At 50.5% G+C, this 17,487-nt stretch overlaps 1 protein-coding gene across 5 annotated transcripts in view; it reads left to right on the forward strand.

Annotated features, from left to right (window-relative positions):
* GALNT6 (polypeptide N-acetylgalactosaminyltransferase 6) overlaps positions 1-17,483 on the forward strand; it is a 34,569-nt gene extending 17,086 nt beyond the window's left edge. For 4 of the 5 annotated variants that reach the window (XM_027592559.2, XM_027592557.2, XM_035729158.1 and 1 more), the window contains exons 6-13: positions 4,865-5,014; positions 6,052-6,286; positions 9,443-9,560; positions 10,952-11,179; positions 11,720-11,851; positions 12,455-12,556; positions 14,004-14,156; positions 15,144-17,483. In XM_027592559.2, coding sequence (XP_027448360.1) covers positions 4,865-5,014; positions 6,052-6,286; positions 9,443-9,560; positions 10,952-11,179; positions 11,720-11,851; positions 12,455-12,556; positions 14,004-14,156; positions 15,144-15,257 — 1,232 coding nt within the window. In that variant the 3' untranslated portion in view covers positions 15,258-17,483. The remainder of the gene's footprint in view (positions 1-4,864; positions 5,015-6,051; positions 6,287-9,442; positions 9,561-10,951; positions 11,180-11,719; positions 11,852-12,454; positions 12,557-14,003; positions 14,157-15,143) is intronic. The other variant, XM_027592560.2, reaches the window with a different exon arrangement.
* Positions 17,484-17,487: the final 4 nt, after the last annotated feature.

The raw sequence follows: 17,487 nt of genomic DNA on the forward strand, positions 1-17,487 counted from the left end.
GTGAGTTTAAGAGATGAGCAAAACTGAATCCCAAGACTTTTGTAAGCAGTGGTCAGTGTTTAGATTTTTCCTGTGTGTGTGTGTGTGGTAAAATATGCATAACATAAAATTTACCATCTTAACCATTTTTAAGTGCACCCTTCAGTGGCATTTAATACCTTCATACTGTTGTGAAACCATCCATCACCAGAACTCCCTCATCTTCCCAAACTGAAAGTCTGTACCCATTAAACAATGACACGCTCATCCCTCCTTCCCCCAGCCCCTGTCAACCCCCATTCTACTTTTCTGTCTCTGTGAATTTGACTAAGTACCTCATATAAGTGGAATTATTCAGTATTTTTCCTTTCGTTTCTGGTTTATTCCCCTTTGCATAACGTCTTCAATGTCCTCCGACTCTTAATTTCAGCTCAGGTCATGATCATAGGGTTGTGGGATCAAGCCCCACATCGGGCTCCCTGCTCAGCAGGAAATCTGCTTGTCCCTCTTCCTCTGCTCCTCCCCCAACTCGTGCTCTCTCTCTCTCTCTTTCGCTCTCTAAAATAAGGAAATAAATAAAATCTTTAGATTCCACACATGAGTGAAATCATACAGTGTTTGTCTTTCTCTGACTGACTTATTTCACTTAGTGTTATACCCTCTAGGTCCATCTATGTTGTCACAAATGGCAAGATTTCATTATTTTTCATGGCTGAGCAATATTTCATTGTGTATATACACCACACCTTTATGCATTCATCAATCATTGGACACTTAGGTTGCTTCCATACGTTGGCTATTATAAATAATGCTGCAATATACACAGGGGTGCACATACCTTTTCAAATTAGAGTTTTTGTTTTCTTCAGGTAAATACCCAGAAATGGAATTAATGGATCGTTTGGTACTTCTGTTTTCAGTTTTCTGAGGACCCTGCATACTGTTTTCCACAGTGGGCTGCCCCAATGTACATTCCCACCAACAGTGCACAGGGTTCCCTTTTCTCCTCATCCTTACCGGCACTTATTTGTTGTCTTTTTGATACTAGGCATTCTGACAGGTGTGAGGTGATGTCTCATTGTGTTTTTGATTTGCATTTCCCTGATGATGAGTGATATTGAGCATCTTTTTTTCATGTGTCTGTTGGCCATCTGTGTGTCTTCTTTAGAAAATTGTCTATTCAGGTCCTCTGCCCACTTTTTAATCTGATTATTTGGGTTTTGGTGTTGAGTTGTATGAGTTTTTTATATATTTTTGATATTAGCCCTTTATTGGATATATCATTTGCAAATATCGTCTCCCTTTTATTGGGTTGCCTTTTCATTTTGTTGATGGTTTCCTTCTCTGTGCAAAAGCCTTATGGTTTGTTGTAGTCCCAATTGTTTATTTTTGCTTTTGTTTCCCCTGCTTGGGGAGACGTATCCAGAAAAATATTGCTAAAGTTGATGTCCAAGAAATTACTGCCTGTTTTGTTTTTGGTTTGTTTGTTTTTTGTTTTTTTTTAAGGAATTTTATGGTTTCAGGTCTTACATTTGGGCCTTTAGCCCATTTTGATTTTGTTTTTATGTATGGTGTAAGAAAGTGGTCCAATTTCAGGGGATCTGGGTGGCTCAGTCATTAAGCGTCTGCCTTCAGCTCAGGTCATGATCCCAGGGTCCTGGGATTGAGCCCCGCATCAGGCTCCCTGCTCAGCGGGAAGCCTGCTTCTCCCTCTCCCACTTCCCCTGCTTGTGTTCCCTCTCTCACTGTGTCTCTCTCTGTCAAATAAATAAATAAAATCTTTAAAGAAAGAAAGAGAGAGAGAGAGAAAGAAAGAAAGAAAGAAAGAAAGAAAGAAAGAAAGAAAGAAAGAAAGAAAGAAAGAAAGAAAGAAAGAAAGAAAAAAGGAAAGAAAAAGAAAAGAAAGAAGTCCAGTTTCATCCTTTTGCATGTAGCTGCCCAGTTTTCCCAACACCATTTATTGAAGAGACTATATTTTTTTCTGCATTGTATATTTTGCCTCCTTTGTCACAGATTGACCATATAAGCATGGATTTATTTCTGGACTGTATTCTTTTCCATTGATCTATGTGTCTGTTTTTGTGCTTTGAACACTATAACTTGCAGTTTGAAATCTGGAATTTTGATATCTCTATCTTTGTTATTCTTTCTCAAGCTTGGTTTGGCTATTTAGGATCTTTTGTGGTTCCATGCAAATTTTAGAATTATTTGTTCTAGTGCTGTGAAAAGTGCTATGGTATTTTGATAGGGACTGCACTGAATCTGTAGATTGCTTTGGGTAGTAAGGACATTTTAACAATATTAATTCTTCCAATCCAAAGCATGGTATATCTTTCCATTTAATTGTGTCATCTGTGATTTCTTTCAACAATGTCTTTTAGTTTTCAGGTCTTTCACCTCTTTGGTTAAATTTATTCCTAGATGTTTTATTCTTTTTTTTTAAAGATTTTATTTATTTATTTGTTTGAGAGACAGAGAGAGCATGAGCATCAGTACTGGCTGATGGACTGATTGTGGTGGGTGAGAAAAGGGAAGAGTCCAGCATGACCCCCAGGTTAAAGCAGCTGGAGGATGCTGGTACCACATCCTGACACGGGGAGATGAGATGGGGCAGGTTGGCAGGCAATCTGGATCCATGTTGGGCGTGTTAGGTTTGTGGTTCTGTTAGACACCCAAGTACAGATGGCAAGGCCAGGAGAAAAGACCTAGGAGCCACCTGTGTATAGATGCTATTTCAAACCATGGGACTGAATAATGCGTTTGTATTCGAGGTCACAGGAGTCTCATAGACTCCAGTCATGAGGAATGGAGCTGGGCTGGGGTGGTGGGTTGTTGAACCAGAATTAGCAGGTGAACATCTGGGGGATATAAGAAAGTATGGATGGGCTCACCTGTGTCTCCACACTCAGCTCTGCTACACACATCTCTGGAGCAGATGTCCAGTGGGTCCAGGGCTGGGGTCCGTGCTCAGAATCCCCAGGTCCAGCCTAACCACCTGAGACTGGAAAAAAGGCATTGGAGAAGGGCTTTGTAGAGCTTAGCACCCCCTGGGGTTCACAGCTCAGCGCTTCTCAGTCTCTTACCACAAAACCCACTTCCTATGATGCTTTGTCCTTGGGTTATCTCCACCACCATGTACTTCCTCTGAGCACAGTTAAGCGAGATCTCAGGGGAAACATCAGCCATGCTGAGAAGGTGAGGCTCCTGGTTGGCATTCCTCCCTCCTGTTTCCTGTTAGAGCCAGCACTTGGGGCTATAGTTGGATTATGAGTCCAGGAGCTTCTTGAGGGCAAGACCCAGACCCGGCTCGGCCCTGTCCTGGATAATGTCTGGGCAGTGTGTTAGCACGTGCTTGCGGAGTGCTGGACTGCAGCTGCCACATGAGGCCAATTTTGACTCCTAAACATCAGGGACAATACCCAGATTTCAGAACATTTTAATCTTCATAGAAAAGATTAAGTAAGAAAGTCAGCATGTAAGCACCCAGTTCAATGGTGGACACATGGCAGGTGCTCAAGTATTTGGGCATAGTGTGGAGGGGGGGAGGGAAGGAGAGAAATCAATCACACAGAAAATTAATTGATTTCAGGCCCCACAGTTGTATAACACTGCATTTGAAGCAAGGCCTAAGCACTGGGCTGATCCCACAGCCCCAGACAGAAAGCTGAAACTCTAGGCCACTCTATTCTACACAGTCGGGAACAGAACCATGGCACAGATAAACCATATAGTAGTGAATAAACCATAGTGAATAAACCATAAGTAAGATTCAGAATGTGTTTCAAGATGGATTGTTTCAGAAGAGAGCTATTTTTTTTAAAGATTTTATTTATCTGACAGAGAGAGATAGTGAGAGCAGGAACACAAGCAGGGGGAGTGGGAGAGGGAGAAGCAGGCTTCTCGCAGAGCAGGGAGCCCGATGCGGGGCTCGATTCCACGACCCTGGGATCATGACCTGAGCTGAAGGCAGACGCTTAATGACTGAGCCACCCAGGCGCCCCAGAAGAGAGCTATTTTTAAAGCCCTGAAGATTTCAGAATGAAGAGCAGGGTCATGAAGTAAGCCCCCTGCTCTGAAGGAGCTGGAGATCCCCCAACCCTCAGATTCAGGATGGTTGTGCCCACTGCAGGCTCCCCCAGCCCTGCACGACCTCTGGGGGTGGGTCACTGATCACCTACCTGCAATCGTCACTTCCCTGGGCGGCAGGCTCACCCCCTGCACCCGGCACAGGGCCGACACTTGGTACATTTTTTTTTAATTTAATTAAAACGCTGCTCAGTATCTTTTCATCTTCTTAAAAGATTTCTCCATGCAGAGGAGTTAATAAAGAGGATTAGAGTATGACTTCTTGCTGCTGACCCAGCAAGCCAGAAATCAGCATTTATGTGTGCTCTACCTGTCCGCTCACTCAGAAGACCCTGGGAGACAGGGAGCCATAGATACTGAGAAAGGACTGCCACAACCCCTGGGTGTGGAAAAGAGAGGAGGCTGGAATCACAGTTCTGAAAGATGGTGGCTGAGAAGATGCAGAGAGCCAGGGGCAGCTGAGAGCCTTTGGCAGATGTTTATACTTGATTTGAGACCAAAGAAACACAACTTTGAGGTCCTGGCTCAGAGAGGAGAGGAGGTTCCTAGGTAAACAGGCCCAGGATTGGCCCACAAAGCCAGGCTCCTGGCACGGAGGGCTTGGGGTGGCACGGGGTGCTGGCCACACCCAGGGCTTCCTGCTTCCACCTTCTCCCGACCTTTGGTGCCCATGGAATTGCCTCGTTCAGCAGGTGCTCGGGCCGGCGGGAGGCCCGAGAGCACCCAGCCTGGCGCTCACGGTGGGGGTGAGGTGTGCCACCCAGTGGTGAGCCGGCACCAAGGACACTGTCCCTTCCAGACTACTTAAAGGAGCAACTGGAGCAGTACGTGAAGAAGCTGCAGGTCGTGAGGGTGGTGCGGCAGGAGGAGCGGAAGGGCTTGATCACCGCCCGGCTGCTGGGGGCCAGCGTGGCCCAGGCGGAGGTGCTCACCTTCCTGGATGCCCACTGTGAGTACAAGGGGACCAGCGTGGCACCCAGGAGGCCCGAGGGTGATCCGAGCCCCTGCCCCGCTCTCCGGCGGAACAAAGAGCCAGGGCATCACCAAGGCCCCTGCTGCTCTGGGATTAAAGGTGGCTTGGGACCCACTTTAGCTAGCTTCTCGTGCCCTCTTCTCGTCTCAATCCCAAGGATGTGCTCTGGAGCCCCAGACTCCCTTCTGTCTTCCTTGCTTCCTCTGTACCTCATTCTGAGCTCAGCCCCTCAAAGAGGCTTCCTGTCACCACTGGGAACTAGTTTGTATGGAGCTTTCCCATAGGGCCACATGGAGCCAAAAAGGCCTCCTCTTTGCCCCAAACCCAAACACCTCCCCACCATTGTCTGGAAAGAAATTGTTCCCTGAAAGCAGTGATATGTATTAGGGAAAGCTCTAGACTCGGAGTCAGGAGACCTGGGTTTGCCTTCTGGCTCTGCCAGTAACTGAGCCTCAGTTTCCCCATTTGTAAAGTGGGAATGAGGATACCAACCTTACTTACCAACAGAATTACTACTCCAAGGGCCAAATAAAGTAATCTATACGGTTCACTGAAAATCTCAAAGGGCTAGTCTAGCGAAAGGGATTATTATTCCACAACTGGAGCTAAAGCTTGAGGTGCAGTCTCCCTGGAAAAGGGGATACCCCCTTCTGAAGTCCACACTTGGGTGGGGAGGGCTGATTCAGTGGATAGGCTAGAAACCCTGAAAGGTCACCCATCCGGGTTCTTCCCTGTGCTTTGGATCATTTGAGTTGACCATTGGAGTTACTCCCCTGAGACTTCCATTCTTCCCTTCAAAGTTACCTCCACCTTTTGGTTGGGTGAGCAGGGTGGGTAAGAGGGTCTCAGGAGATCTCTCTATGCATTCTACAACTGTGGCGCTGGTCTGTATTTCTCCAACACTAGGGAATGTGGGGAAGGGTCTCTTGTCCTCCTGAGTCTCCCTGTTGGTGTGGGGCCTGGGCTCAGCTGTGGCACGACCCTGACTGCTGTCTCCTGGTCCCGGCCTGCAGGTGAGTGCTTCCATGGCTGGCTGGAGCCCCTCCTGGCTCGCATTGCTGAGGAAGAGACGGCGGTGGTGAGCCCAGACATCGTCACCATCGACCTGAACACTTTTGAGTTCTCCAAGCCCGTCCAGAGGGGCAGAGTCCACAGCCGTGGCAACTTTGACTGGAGCCTGACCTTTGGCTGGGAGACTCTCCCCGCCCATGAGAAGCAGAGGCGCAAGGATGAGACCTACCCCATCAAGTAAGGACCATAGCCTGCTGAGCCCCATGCTGGCTTCCAGGGACCCAGGCCATCTTAGGTCCACATTTATCAGGCACGCCATGAAACACATAATACAGTTTTGTTACTCTTCATCCCCTCCGAGGCGGATGCTAGGATTAGCTTGTTTTACAGGGGAGAACACAGCCTCCTAGGGATGAGCAGTTGGCCTCAGATGATGTGGCTAGCATCTGGTGGAAGAAGGATCCAAAGCTCACGCCCCTCACCGCAGCCCTGCACGCCCCCCACTATGACCGACTGCTCTTCTTCACCACTTACTGTGTGCCAGGCGCTGACTGAGGGCTTTGTGTAGTTTGTCTTTTTATTCCTCCCCACGCATGGAAGACCGTGACAGGTGTGTGCAGAGGTGCCAAGAGACGGAGGGTAGAGTCCACTGTTAAATCGCCCTTGTAATAGGGGCCCTTGCACTCCCAGGTCAGTGTCTTTGAAAGGACTGAAAATATATTGAAGCAAACTAGACATGTGTTCTGCTGTTTGCAGTTTGTTACAGGTACCCTGAACTTCTCCGGTAGAGGGCCAGACGGCAGGTCGTTTGGGTTCTGCCGGCTACATACAGTCTGCTGTATATTCTTCCTTGTTAGTTTGTTTTGTTTTAACCATCGTTTGAAAGTGTAAAAATCATTCTTTGCCCAGCACCTTATGAAGTCAGGCCAGCTTTGGGCCGTAGGCCTTAGTGGGCCCACCCCTGAGCTAAAGGGTAGATACTGGAAAGTTTACCCACTGTTTAATGCCCAGCTGGGTCAGCCCCTCGTTCACCCACCCTGTCCTTCCCTCTCCAGATTGCCCATTGGCACCGTCAGAAACCACAAGTTTATTTTATTTTATTCACTTTTTAAGTAGGCTCCGCACCCAACACGGGGTTTGAATTCATGACCCAGAGACCAAGGGTCACGTGCTCTGCTGACTGAGCCAGCCAAGCACCCCCACAAGTTTATTTTAACAGATGTCTCAGCCAACCTGAGTTGGGGAGTGACTTTTAGAGAATCATGTGGTTTTGGATGGTCTGTGCCATTGTTTTTCCATACTGGCCAGGAAACTTAACTGAATATGCATCAGGGATGGAGGCAGCAGAGGTTGGGGATCCAGTGAGCAGAGAGGTAGGAGGGAACCCTAAGAAATGCCACCCAGAGCCTCAGTAGAGTGGACCCTGTGGGTGCCACAGGGAGGAATCCCATGGATGCTGAACAGCCAGCTTGCTCTGTCTCCATTAAAAGGAGGAAAAGGAGCAACTGAAGAGGGGAAAAAGAAAAGAGAAGACAGGAGAGAGAAAAGAGACTGGAAGTCCCTGTTGACCCTCTGTTTGTTTCATAGATGTCTTTTGTTTGGTGTGCACAGCAACAAAGCCCCCCTCCCCCAAACTGGGGGCCAGGCACACAGTGGCACAGTCAGGGACAGGGCACCTGGCCCCTGCCCATCACTGCTGTCCCCTGCTCCAATGTGCGAGGACCATGCAACTAGAAGACAAAGCTCCAGTGTTTGAGGAATGGATTTGCTCCCTGGTATAAGCGCCCTGGCCATATGCATGGCTTCTCCCAGGCATTTTGCATGGTACCCCACCAGGAGGCCTGGGGGGAGTACCCTCCCATCCTCCGCTCTCAAAGCTAGCAGGTGCCTAAGAGGAGAGGTAAAGGACCCAGGAAGTACGGGGTGTTGCCTGAGGTGCCCTGGGTGTGGGTCTGCAGTGAAGTCCCCAGGTAGGGTTTATCCTCAGAGGTAATTTGTCAGCGCCTTCTTGGTCAGAGAGACCTCTCAAGGCCAAGAAATAGGCCCAGATCAGGGAGACCCTCAAGAAGAAGCAGATTAGCTCCAAAGTGCTCATCTGGAGTCCCAGGGCTCTCTGAGCCTTTCCAGGACTTATTTGGGTGGGGGGGTGCTTAGAATGCCTGGGAGAGGCCAGAACCAGGGACAGAAAGCCTGCCTGAGCATGAGAGTCTTCTGAGTGAAATTCCTTCCAGAAAGTGGCTCTGGGAGCCAACTACTTGAGAGCGACAAACGCAGCCACAGGGTAATGCCAGGGTCAGGCTCCTTGACCAATCAGTCCGGTGAACACTGACTGAGCCCTTGCCGTGTGTAAAGCACCTTGACAGGTTCTGGATTTACAGAGGTTTCAGTCTCTGCTTGAGTATAGCACCCAGAGCCACCCACTGAGGGCAGCAAAGCCCTATCCAAGCCAGGCTGGCCAGGGCGCAGACGCCAACAGCTAATGATTCTGTCTAGGCTCTTGCCACTGTCTTCCTCAGGCTCCAATCCCGCCCTCAACCCTTAGCCCAGGCTCTCTTATGAGCAACGGGGTATGTGAATTCTAGGAATGAGACTTTTTTTTGCCAATTTCGCTTACAGTGGGTCTGCGCCTCCCTGCCTTTGTCTGAAAGCCAGAAGCTCCTTGGAACATCCCAATGCTACCATTAGTCCAAATTGAACTGAATTTCACCTCACTTCCTCCTCTGTTTCCAGGAGCACCCCTTCCTCAGTTTCCTCCACTCAAAGCAGCCAGCGGCTTTCCACAAAACTAAAATTTCTCCTGCAGCAGGACTAGGCTCTCCTAACACCATGGCTCTCTAGTCCCTGACGAGGACCAGGGATTCTGAGATAGAATGGGGTCCACCCAGGTCATAATATTCATCCATTCATTCATGGTTTGAATCCCCTTTCTGAAGACGGATTCACACAGTTTCTGATAACTGAGTATCTGCAATGCTCTAGGAACTTTGCTGCCAAAAAGCAAACGACGGCGCCTCTCCCGTCGGCTGCTAGACTGAGCTCTTGGCCAACGAGAGCTTTCTCGGCTGCGTGACTAACGGGCAGCATGGGTCCTGGTGGCCCGTGTTTGACATTTCCTGCCTGGAACGAACAAACGAGTGCCTTTTCGGAGAGAGTGATGGTAATGACATCTCTCCTCGACCTGGTCCCGGAAGGCGGGAAGAACACAATAAAGCTCCGTCCATGTTTGCTGAGTGCATAAGTTAGTGGAAGAGGGAAAGAAGAAAGGAGGCCGGGGGCAGGGGGTAATGGAGGTGGTGGGCGGTAGCCTAGCACCAAGTCCACAGCTTTCCACACCAGCTTCTGCTCGTCTTCCCCCCTCCAGAGATGCACATGCTTCTCCCTCTGTCTTTCCAGATCCCCGACGTTTGCCGGCGGCCTCTTCTCCATCTCCAAGTCCTACTTTGAGCACATCGGTACCTATGATAATCAGATGGAGATCTGGGGAGGGGAGAACGTGGAAATGTCCTTCCGGGTGAGAGTGAAGAGGGCTTCGTGGGGGGAGCCGCCGCGGCCCAGGGGACAGACTGAGCCCCTGTCTCTCAGGCCGTGGCAGCCTCGGGGATATTACAGCTGGAACTGGACTTAAAGGGTGTTGGTTTCCCGTCCTGGAGGCACCTCTCCTCTGCTCCCCCCACCCCCGTCCGTGGCAGGAGGGCTTTGAGAATCAGATTGGACAACTCGGAACAAATTTCGGGGCAGAACTCCTCAGAGGGACGGGATTATAGTGGTAAAGGAACCAGACATCTGGGGCCCGGTGACATGTTTCGTGAGGTCTGTGGGAAGAGTGTTAGGGTGAAGGCAGAGCAGGTCAGTTGGCAGTCACTGTCCTTTCTCAGGAAAAGTCGGGTTTCCCCTTGCAGGTTAGAGGACACAGGCCCTGGTGGCCTTTGAAGTTTTCCTACCCTCTGCTCAGCAAGCCCTGCATCACTGAAGATGGTGGCCCAAACTCTGGTGGACCCCACAACTCTGAGGGATTCCGGCAATAAGGCAAATCAGGATTAGGTTAGGAAGAAAGAATTTCCTTTCCATGAAGTCCGCACAAATCCCCACGCTAAAGGGAGAGGTCATTAGCAAGTGGATGAGCTCGTGTGTGAAGTCACCTCTCACAGTGCCTAGCACATATTAAGCATGTCCATTGATGCCTCTGTTACTATGACTATGATTGCGTATTTCTGTTGCTACTCTACTAAAATGAAGAACATCTACTAATATAAAACCTGAAAAAGAAAGGACCCAGGTGGGAGGGATGTTTTAAACCGGCCCACTAGCACAGAGAAGCGTCACCAGGTCAGTCCCCGTAACTCCCAGGCTTCTGATTCTGGGCTCATCCATGAGCCTCTGACCTCCGTTCAGTCTCTCTCCTTGGAAGCTAATGTGCTAAAGGTTCAGGTGACTACCCCAGCCCACCTGGAAATTGACTATCCTTGCTATAACTGATGCACCAGTGCTCCAATTGGATCACAAGTGTATCTTGATTTGAGGGAGCTTGAGTTCCCAGTAACACCTGGGTGAGTTGATAAAATCACATTTCCAGGTCAACAAGCCAAGTGACTGGAGCTCGGTGTAGGTATACAGACACAAAGTTAGCCAACTGTCTTTTCTCTAAAGTGGGCCCTGACAACCCTCAGGACCCTGCAAATCTCCATTTGCATAAATCAGAGTTGAACTAACATCATAGAGCTAGGGATTGCATAGTCATGGCCTAGGAAGAATCCTGGTCCATGTCCTTTTTTCTAGGAGAGAGAGCAGCATTTCCCTGAGTTCTTAGACCTGGGACCCTAGCGCCCTGGCACTAGAACAGAGCTGCTGGGGGGGGGGGGGGGGGGGGGGCGGGGATGACAGTGACCGATGACCTCCCTGAAGGCCCTATCTTGTGTCCTCTTATGGCAGGTGTGGCAATGTGGGGGCCAGCTGGAGATCATCCCCTGCTCTGTGGTAGGCCACGTGTTCCGTACCAAGAGCCCTCACACCTTCCCCAAGGGTATCAGTGTCATTGCTCGCAACCAAGTGCGCCTGGCTGAGGTCTGGATGGATGGCTACAAGGAGATTTTCTATCGGAGAAATATGCAGGCAGCGAAGATGGCCCAAGAGGTGAGAGGAAATGGCACTCGGGAGGGGTTTGGGTGAAGAGAAGGGCAGCATCCCATACCCTAGTCAAGGGCTTAATGGTAGAGGCCCACCCACCTCTGCCCCCTGGTGCCTCCCTTTACCCCCCAGACCCTGTGAGCTAGAGCCCAGGGAGGTCAAGAGTTTGAAGGCTGGTGATGAGGAGAGAAGCTTTTGCTGTCCCCGCCTGGGGAGTCCTGGCAGGTTCTAGGAGGGGAGGGAGAATGGACTTGAAGAACCTCTTACAGGGCTTTGCTCTGATGAGGCTCAGAATTGAGGTCTGGGAGAAAACTGACAGGGAAATCACAGGGGATGCAGGAGGGAGGAGGCTATGGGTGGGGGTCCCAAAGCCAAAGCAGGGGTAGGAGGGTGGTTAAATGTGGGGCTAAGCCAGGAGCCCCAACAGGTTCTGAGCAGAAGACCCATTCTTGGAGAAAGTGGCCCCAGAAACTCTGGGCTACTTCAACCGTAAGAACAGGTTAAGACCAGTGGGACTGACCTCTTGGGGGCTGGCTTGGTTGACAGAAATCCTTCGGGGACATTTCGGAACGACTGAAGCTGAGGGAACAACTACACTGTCACAACTTTTCCTGGTTCCTGAACAACATCTACCCAGAGATGTTTGTTCCCGACCTGAAGCCCACCTTCTATGGAGCTGTAAGTCTCACAAGCCAGCTCGCCCCCCCATCGTCACAAGAACCCCCCAGAGGAGTTCAGAACCGCTTACCCCACCCAGGGATGGCAAACAAGAGTCGATTTTTACTCTCTCCACTCCTTTATCCAAAGGAGGACTGAGAGGCCACTGTGGGGCTTCTAGAGATAACCAAAACCTTGTAAGGGGGAAACAACCCACAAGCAGTGGTTCTCATTCACCTGCATCAGAATCACCTGGAAGGCATGTTAAAACACAGATTGCTGATTCGGTCGGAATGGAACAGGGCCTGAGAATTTGCATTTCTAACAAGTCCTCAGGTGAGGCCAGCGGTCTGGGGATCACACATGGAGAATCATTGATCATGAGGAAATTCCTGTGTGCTGAGGGCTTTTCCCAGAGACCTGGCAGCCTGGGAGGTTCCCCAGCCTGCCTGTGCCCAGCCTCTGGGCTCAGCACCTCACTCTGCTGTTATGTCCAGGCGTCTGGGTTAATGAGCAGAGGAGAAATCCAGCCATGCAGATTTATCACAGTCGAGCCGCACCCCCCAAACCACACCACTCCTAACTGTGTCATCCTGCTTCCCCTCTCTGCTCACCATTCTGCAGATCCGGAACCTCGGCATCAATCAGTGTCTGGATGTGGGTGAGAACAACCACGGGGGGAAGCCCCTCATCATGTACATCTGCCACGGCCTGGGTGGCAACCAGGTACCCAGCCCCACCATACCGGTCAGGCGCCAGAGAAGCCTGCTTCTGGGACAACTCCTCTCTTCATAGCCTCTTTCTCCACTCAGTATAGACCTTTCCCAGGGCGCCTGGGCGGCTCAGTTGCTTAAGCGTCCAACTCTTGGTTTCGGCTCAGGTTGTGATCTCAGGGCCATGGAATTGAGCCCCGCATCGGGCTCTGCCGGGAGTCCGCTTGGGATTCTCTCTCTCCCTCTGCCCCTCCCCCTGCTCGCTCTCTCTCTCTCTCTCTCTCTCTCTCTCTTTCTCTAAATAAATTTTTAAAATCTTTAAAAAAAAGTCCTTTCCTGAGGACTAGGGTCAGGAGATCCAGAGAGAGGAAGAGATAGCACCCCTGCCCTCAGAAAGCTCCCAGTCTGAGGGAGAACACGTGGCACAGACAGACAAGGTCTGGTGTGAAGTAGGCACCTCTGGGGGGCACTGGCCATCAGTGGCAGGGGCTAGGGAGGGGGCAGGAGGAGGTTACCGTTAATCAGGAAGGCTTCCTAGAGGGGGCCAGCTGCCGAATGAGGTTTTAGAGTAACTTTGGAAACTTTTTGAGCACTTGCTCTCACCCACACCCAGCTTCACCGCCTCCCCTGCCCAGAAGCCACTGCGCTGACTCTGTCACCAGGAGTGACCCCAAAACAACCATCTACTGACATGTCACAGTTATAGTTATGCTGGGAATGTGCCCCATGCTTTACGGTGCCTCAGCTGTTCCCTGAGGACTAACTAGTGACCTCCCTGACCCCAGTCCCTAAGCCTGCCCTGAATGCCCAGCATTTGGTAAGGAAGAGGCACTTGACACAGAGCTGAAGCAAGGAAGGGAGTGGCGTGGGACACTGAACAGGCTGCCAACCTGTGCAATCAAGACAAAGGCATTATCAAGCCATGTCCTCTGCCACTGGCCCACACGATGATTTTAGGTGGTACATTGGTGAACATTTTTTGTTTTAAACAAACTAGCATATCAAGCTCATGATTTCATAGATAATGCATAGAATGAAGCTAAGTTAAATTTTGAATGATTTTCAAGAAAAAAATACTGGGGCACCTGGGTGGCTCAGTCAGTTAAGCATCTGCCTTCGGCTCAGGTCATGATCCCGGGGTCCTGGGATCGAGCTCTGTGACGGGACGGGGGGCGGCCACTGCTCAGCGGGGAGCCTGCCTCTGCCGCTCCCCCTGCTTGTGCTCTCTCTCTCTCTGTGTCAAATAAGTAAAGTCTTTAAAAAAAAAATACATATTAAGTAACTATTATTCCAGTAAAACCTAGATACAGTAAGAATCCTGAAGGTAGTACATGACTTACTGAGGTCTTGGCGCCCCCTCCCTTGCTCCCCCAGAAGGTCAACTCTGGTTGGAATCTTAGGGCAGTTGGTTCTGGAAGGCAGTGGGCAAACTCTCCACCTCCTCTTGCCTTGACTTCTAGTACTTTGAGTACACAACCCAGCGGGACCTTCGCCACAACATCGCAAAGCAGCTGTGTCTACATGCCAGTGCTGGCACTCTGGGCCTGAGGAACTGTCACTTCACTGGCAAAAACAGCCAAGTCCCCAAGGATGAGGAATGGGAATTGACCCAGGTGAGTCAGCTGCCCAGAGAGCTCAGAATCCAGAACCTGCGGCCACAGCCTCCCCCCTCCTCCTCCTTTTCTGCATCTTTGGCCATGTGGCAGATGAAGACAATGTAGAAAGTACGGAGAAAGTGGGCTTGGTCCCGGGCAGGGTTCTCGGGGCGTAAGTAATGTCTGGTGAGGTCTGGCTCTGGCTGATACAAAGCTGAGGTAGGGAGTTATGGTCCACAGCCATTGCTGTCATGGCTCAAGTATTTTCAGGCTGAACCCAAGTAGATGAAGGTGAAGATTCACCCATGGTTCCTGCCTGCCCTGTTGTGTGCCAGGTGCAAATCTTGTACTCATATACATTGAGTGTGGTTAATCTTTCAGAGGCTTTTCCCAGGGAGGGAGTGCCCCCATGGGTAGAGATGAGCCAGCGAAAGTTCAGCAAGTTTGTGACTGGCCCAAGCCCCATCACTAGTAAATGGCAGACCTGGAATTCAGACCTAGATCATTCTGACTTAAAAGCCTGGGTTCTTTCTAGTATACCGCACTGCCTCAGGATATAGAATGTAACTTCTATAATACTGGACTCAAACTAGCACTACCCATGGGCCTCCACACCCCACCCTACCCCAATCTTCAAGGAAGACCTGGGCCATGAGGAAGGGAAGAGTGTAAATATGACCAAAGACAGAAAGTGGGAGTGTGCAGCAGGGGCCTCTGAGTCTGGCCATCCAGAGGAGGGGTCCCTGAAAGCATTAGCCCCATGGTCCTGCCTTCCTCTGTTCTAGCTGCTCAGCCTAAAGCCAGAAGTGGGAAATTGACAGTGGACCCACAGGTGGAAACTCAGGAATGCATCCTATCAGGATATTTGGCATCCAAAGAAAGAAATTCAGAAGTGTCCTCTTTGTGCCTTGTTGTATTGCCTTTGCTTTTTACTTCTCGTTGCCCCCTCGTGGCACCGGTAGAGATCTGAAGCCCAGGTTGACCTTTTACTGTGTCATCTTTTAGGACCGGCTAATCAGGAACTCGGGATCTGGTACCTGCCTGACATCTGAGGACGAAAAGCCAGCCATGGCCTCCTGCAATCCCAGTGATTCCCACCAGCACTGGCTCTTCAGCTAAGCCTCGGTCACCCCCATGGGAGTTCCCAAGGGGAACCAAGCCTCTCAGGAAATAGGATTTTGGGGAACTTGATATTTGAGAACCTGATTATCAGCTTCTCTATAGGCCTTAAAGATGGATTTCTAAACCCAGTGGATATCAAAGCAGGATCTTACTACTTTTGCAACACAGGGCCCATTTTCCTTCCTCCATGCTGATGAAAGAGACCGTTGGAACATATGACACTTGGCCTAGAGCTTGCCTCCTGTCCTTGAAACAGACTTCCAAGCAGAGAAGGCTGCCTGGGTAGGGCCCAAGGCAGCAATGCTGAATTCAAGAAAAGTCCTTGCGCAGCCACGTCCTGAGTCCCGGGTCGTGTGGAGCACCCACAGAACTAGTGAGGTAGTACCTTCGAACAGAGAGACTAGAGGTCTACAGGAGTCTCCTTGACAATATTGCCCCAAGTTTCTAGAGCCAATTAGTTTATAGAAAGCACCCCGACAGAAATCCTTTATCTTCTTTCGTCTGCACAGTAACCCTGTGAGAAAGGCCGGGAACCACCAGGCCCATTTTACAGATAAGAAAGCAGAGGCAGAGAGAGAGAAAGGGGCTTGTCTGTAGTCCCACAGCTAGTGGACGGCGGGAGCCAAGACAGACTTGATTTCGAATGCTGAGCCAGAGCTCCTTCCACCACACCACAAGAACACTAGACACCTCGCCATCAGCCTTCGCGTTCTCTCTTCCCTCTGTGCTGATCACTTCTGGCTGGCTGGCCTCCGTAGAGCCTAGAACAGCGGTGCCAGGTAGCCATGAGGGAGACCACAGTTGGGGATCCTGGGATGTTAGTGCTGAAAGCAAGCTCGTGCAGCCGGTGAGTCTCAGGTCTCAGTCCCAGAAGCCTTTTTCCAATGCCCCATATATAACATAGATGAAAAGCCAACTGGCAGTGGGCGAAGTTGAGGGCAGGTGAGGACAATGCCCAATGGCCCCTGAACTTCTAAAGGTCTGTGAGCACCATTCGGAACTGTTCTTTCAGCCCAACCCTATCGTTTTCGTGTAACCTGAGGCCAGGTAACTAATTTGTCCAACACCACACGGCAAGGTATTGGCAACTGGAGACCAGAACCCGGATGAGACTATCAAGAGCCCTGGGGAGTCTGGGGAAGCGGGGACCGTGTGGAGAATGGAGCATGACTGCAGAGATGGCCTCATCTGCTGTACCCGCATGGAGTTCCCGCGTGGAGCGGACCCGACACGCATGTCAGCTCTTCTCCAAGCAAGTTGGACCTCACCACACCTGGCCACTTTGCCTGAAAGAGAGAGCCCAGCTTCCTAGAGGAGGAGTCACATTCCTTCCAGAAGGGCTTCTGACTTTTGGTAGCAGGCTGTCATCTCGGGCATCACCACATGAGGGCGCGCTGGGACCACAGCCGCCTCTCCCTGCACAACTCCACACTGCAGGAGGTCTCCTAAATTCCTTGAGCTCTCACGACCCTGTAGGGGAAACATTCCGAGGTAGCCCAGCCAGAGGGAGAGGAGAGAGTGGCCAGGATATGGCTAGGGGTGGGGAAAGGAAAAATTCTTTGCTGGAAAGAGAATTGGACTTGAGATCCCAATGAAAATAAAGGTCTTATGGCATTGGTAAAGGAGACTTGCCTTTGGTTCCTCCCACCTCAACACTGTCCCTTAGCTGATCCTTGGGCAAATCCGTTGATTTGGGCTGTGGAGAGCCACACGCATCTGAAGAGTTCTGTCACATCATTGTCTCTTGTCCCCAGACGTCCTCTGGCCCCCGATCTAGCCCACCTACTGTACGTCAAGCCGATGTAGACATGAGGAGATGTAAGATGAGACTCTTGCCCCATGGAACTCACTCTTGCTAGGGAAGCAGAAGGAAGCAAGTCAGGACAAGCCTGGAGGTGTTCAGAGCTGTGCTAGGTGACGTGCAAAGAACGATTCCTTCCATCTAGGGAAATCGGGGAAGGCCTCACAAAGATGGTAACATTTGATCTTTGGCCTCAAGGATGAGTCCTGAGGGGGCATCTCACACTAGCACCGATCTAGAGCGAGAAAAGTCAGAACAAAGCTACAAGGGGCTCTGCGAAGCCAAGGGGACATCGGGGCGAAGGAGCAGTGGATGCAGAAGCTGGAGGGCTGGGGCCACATTATGACTTTCATGGGACCCAGGTCCTTTTGTCTTCAGGAAAAATTTCTTAAATTATGTTTTACAACTGCATTGGTATAAGATGAA

Source organism: Zalophus californianus, chromosome 9, assembly GCF_009762305.2.
Source record: "Zalophus californianus isolate mZalCal1 chromosome 9, mZalCal1.pri.v2, whole genome shotgun sequence".
Taxonomy (NCBI): Eukaryota; Metazoa; Chordata; class Mammalia; order Carnivora; family Otariidae; genus Zalophus; species Zalophus californianus.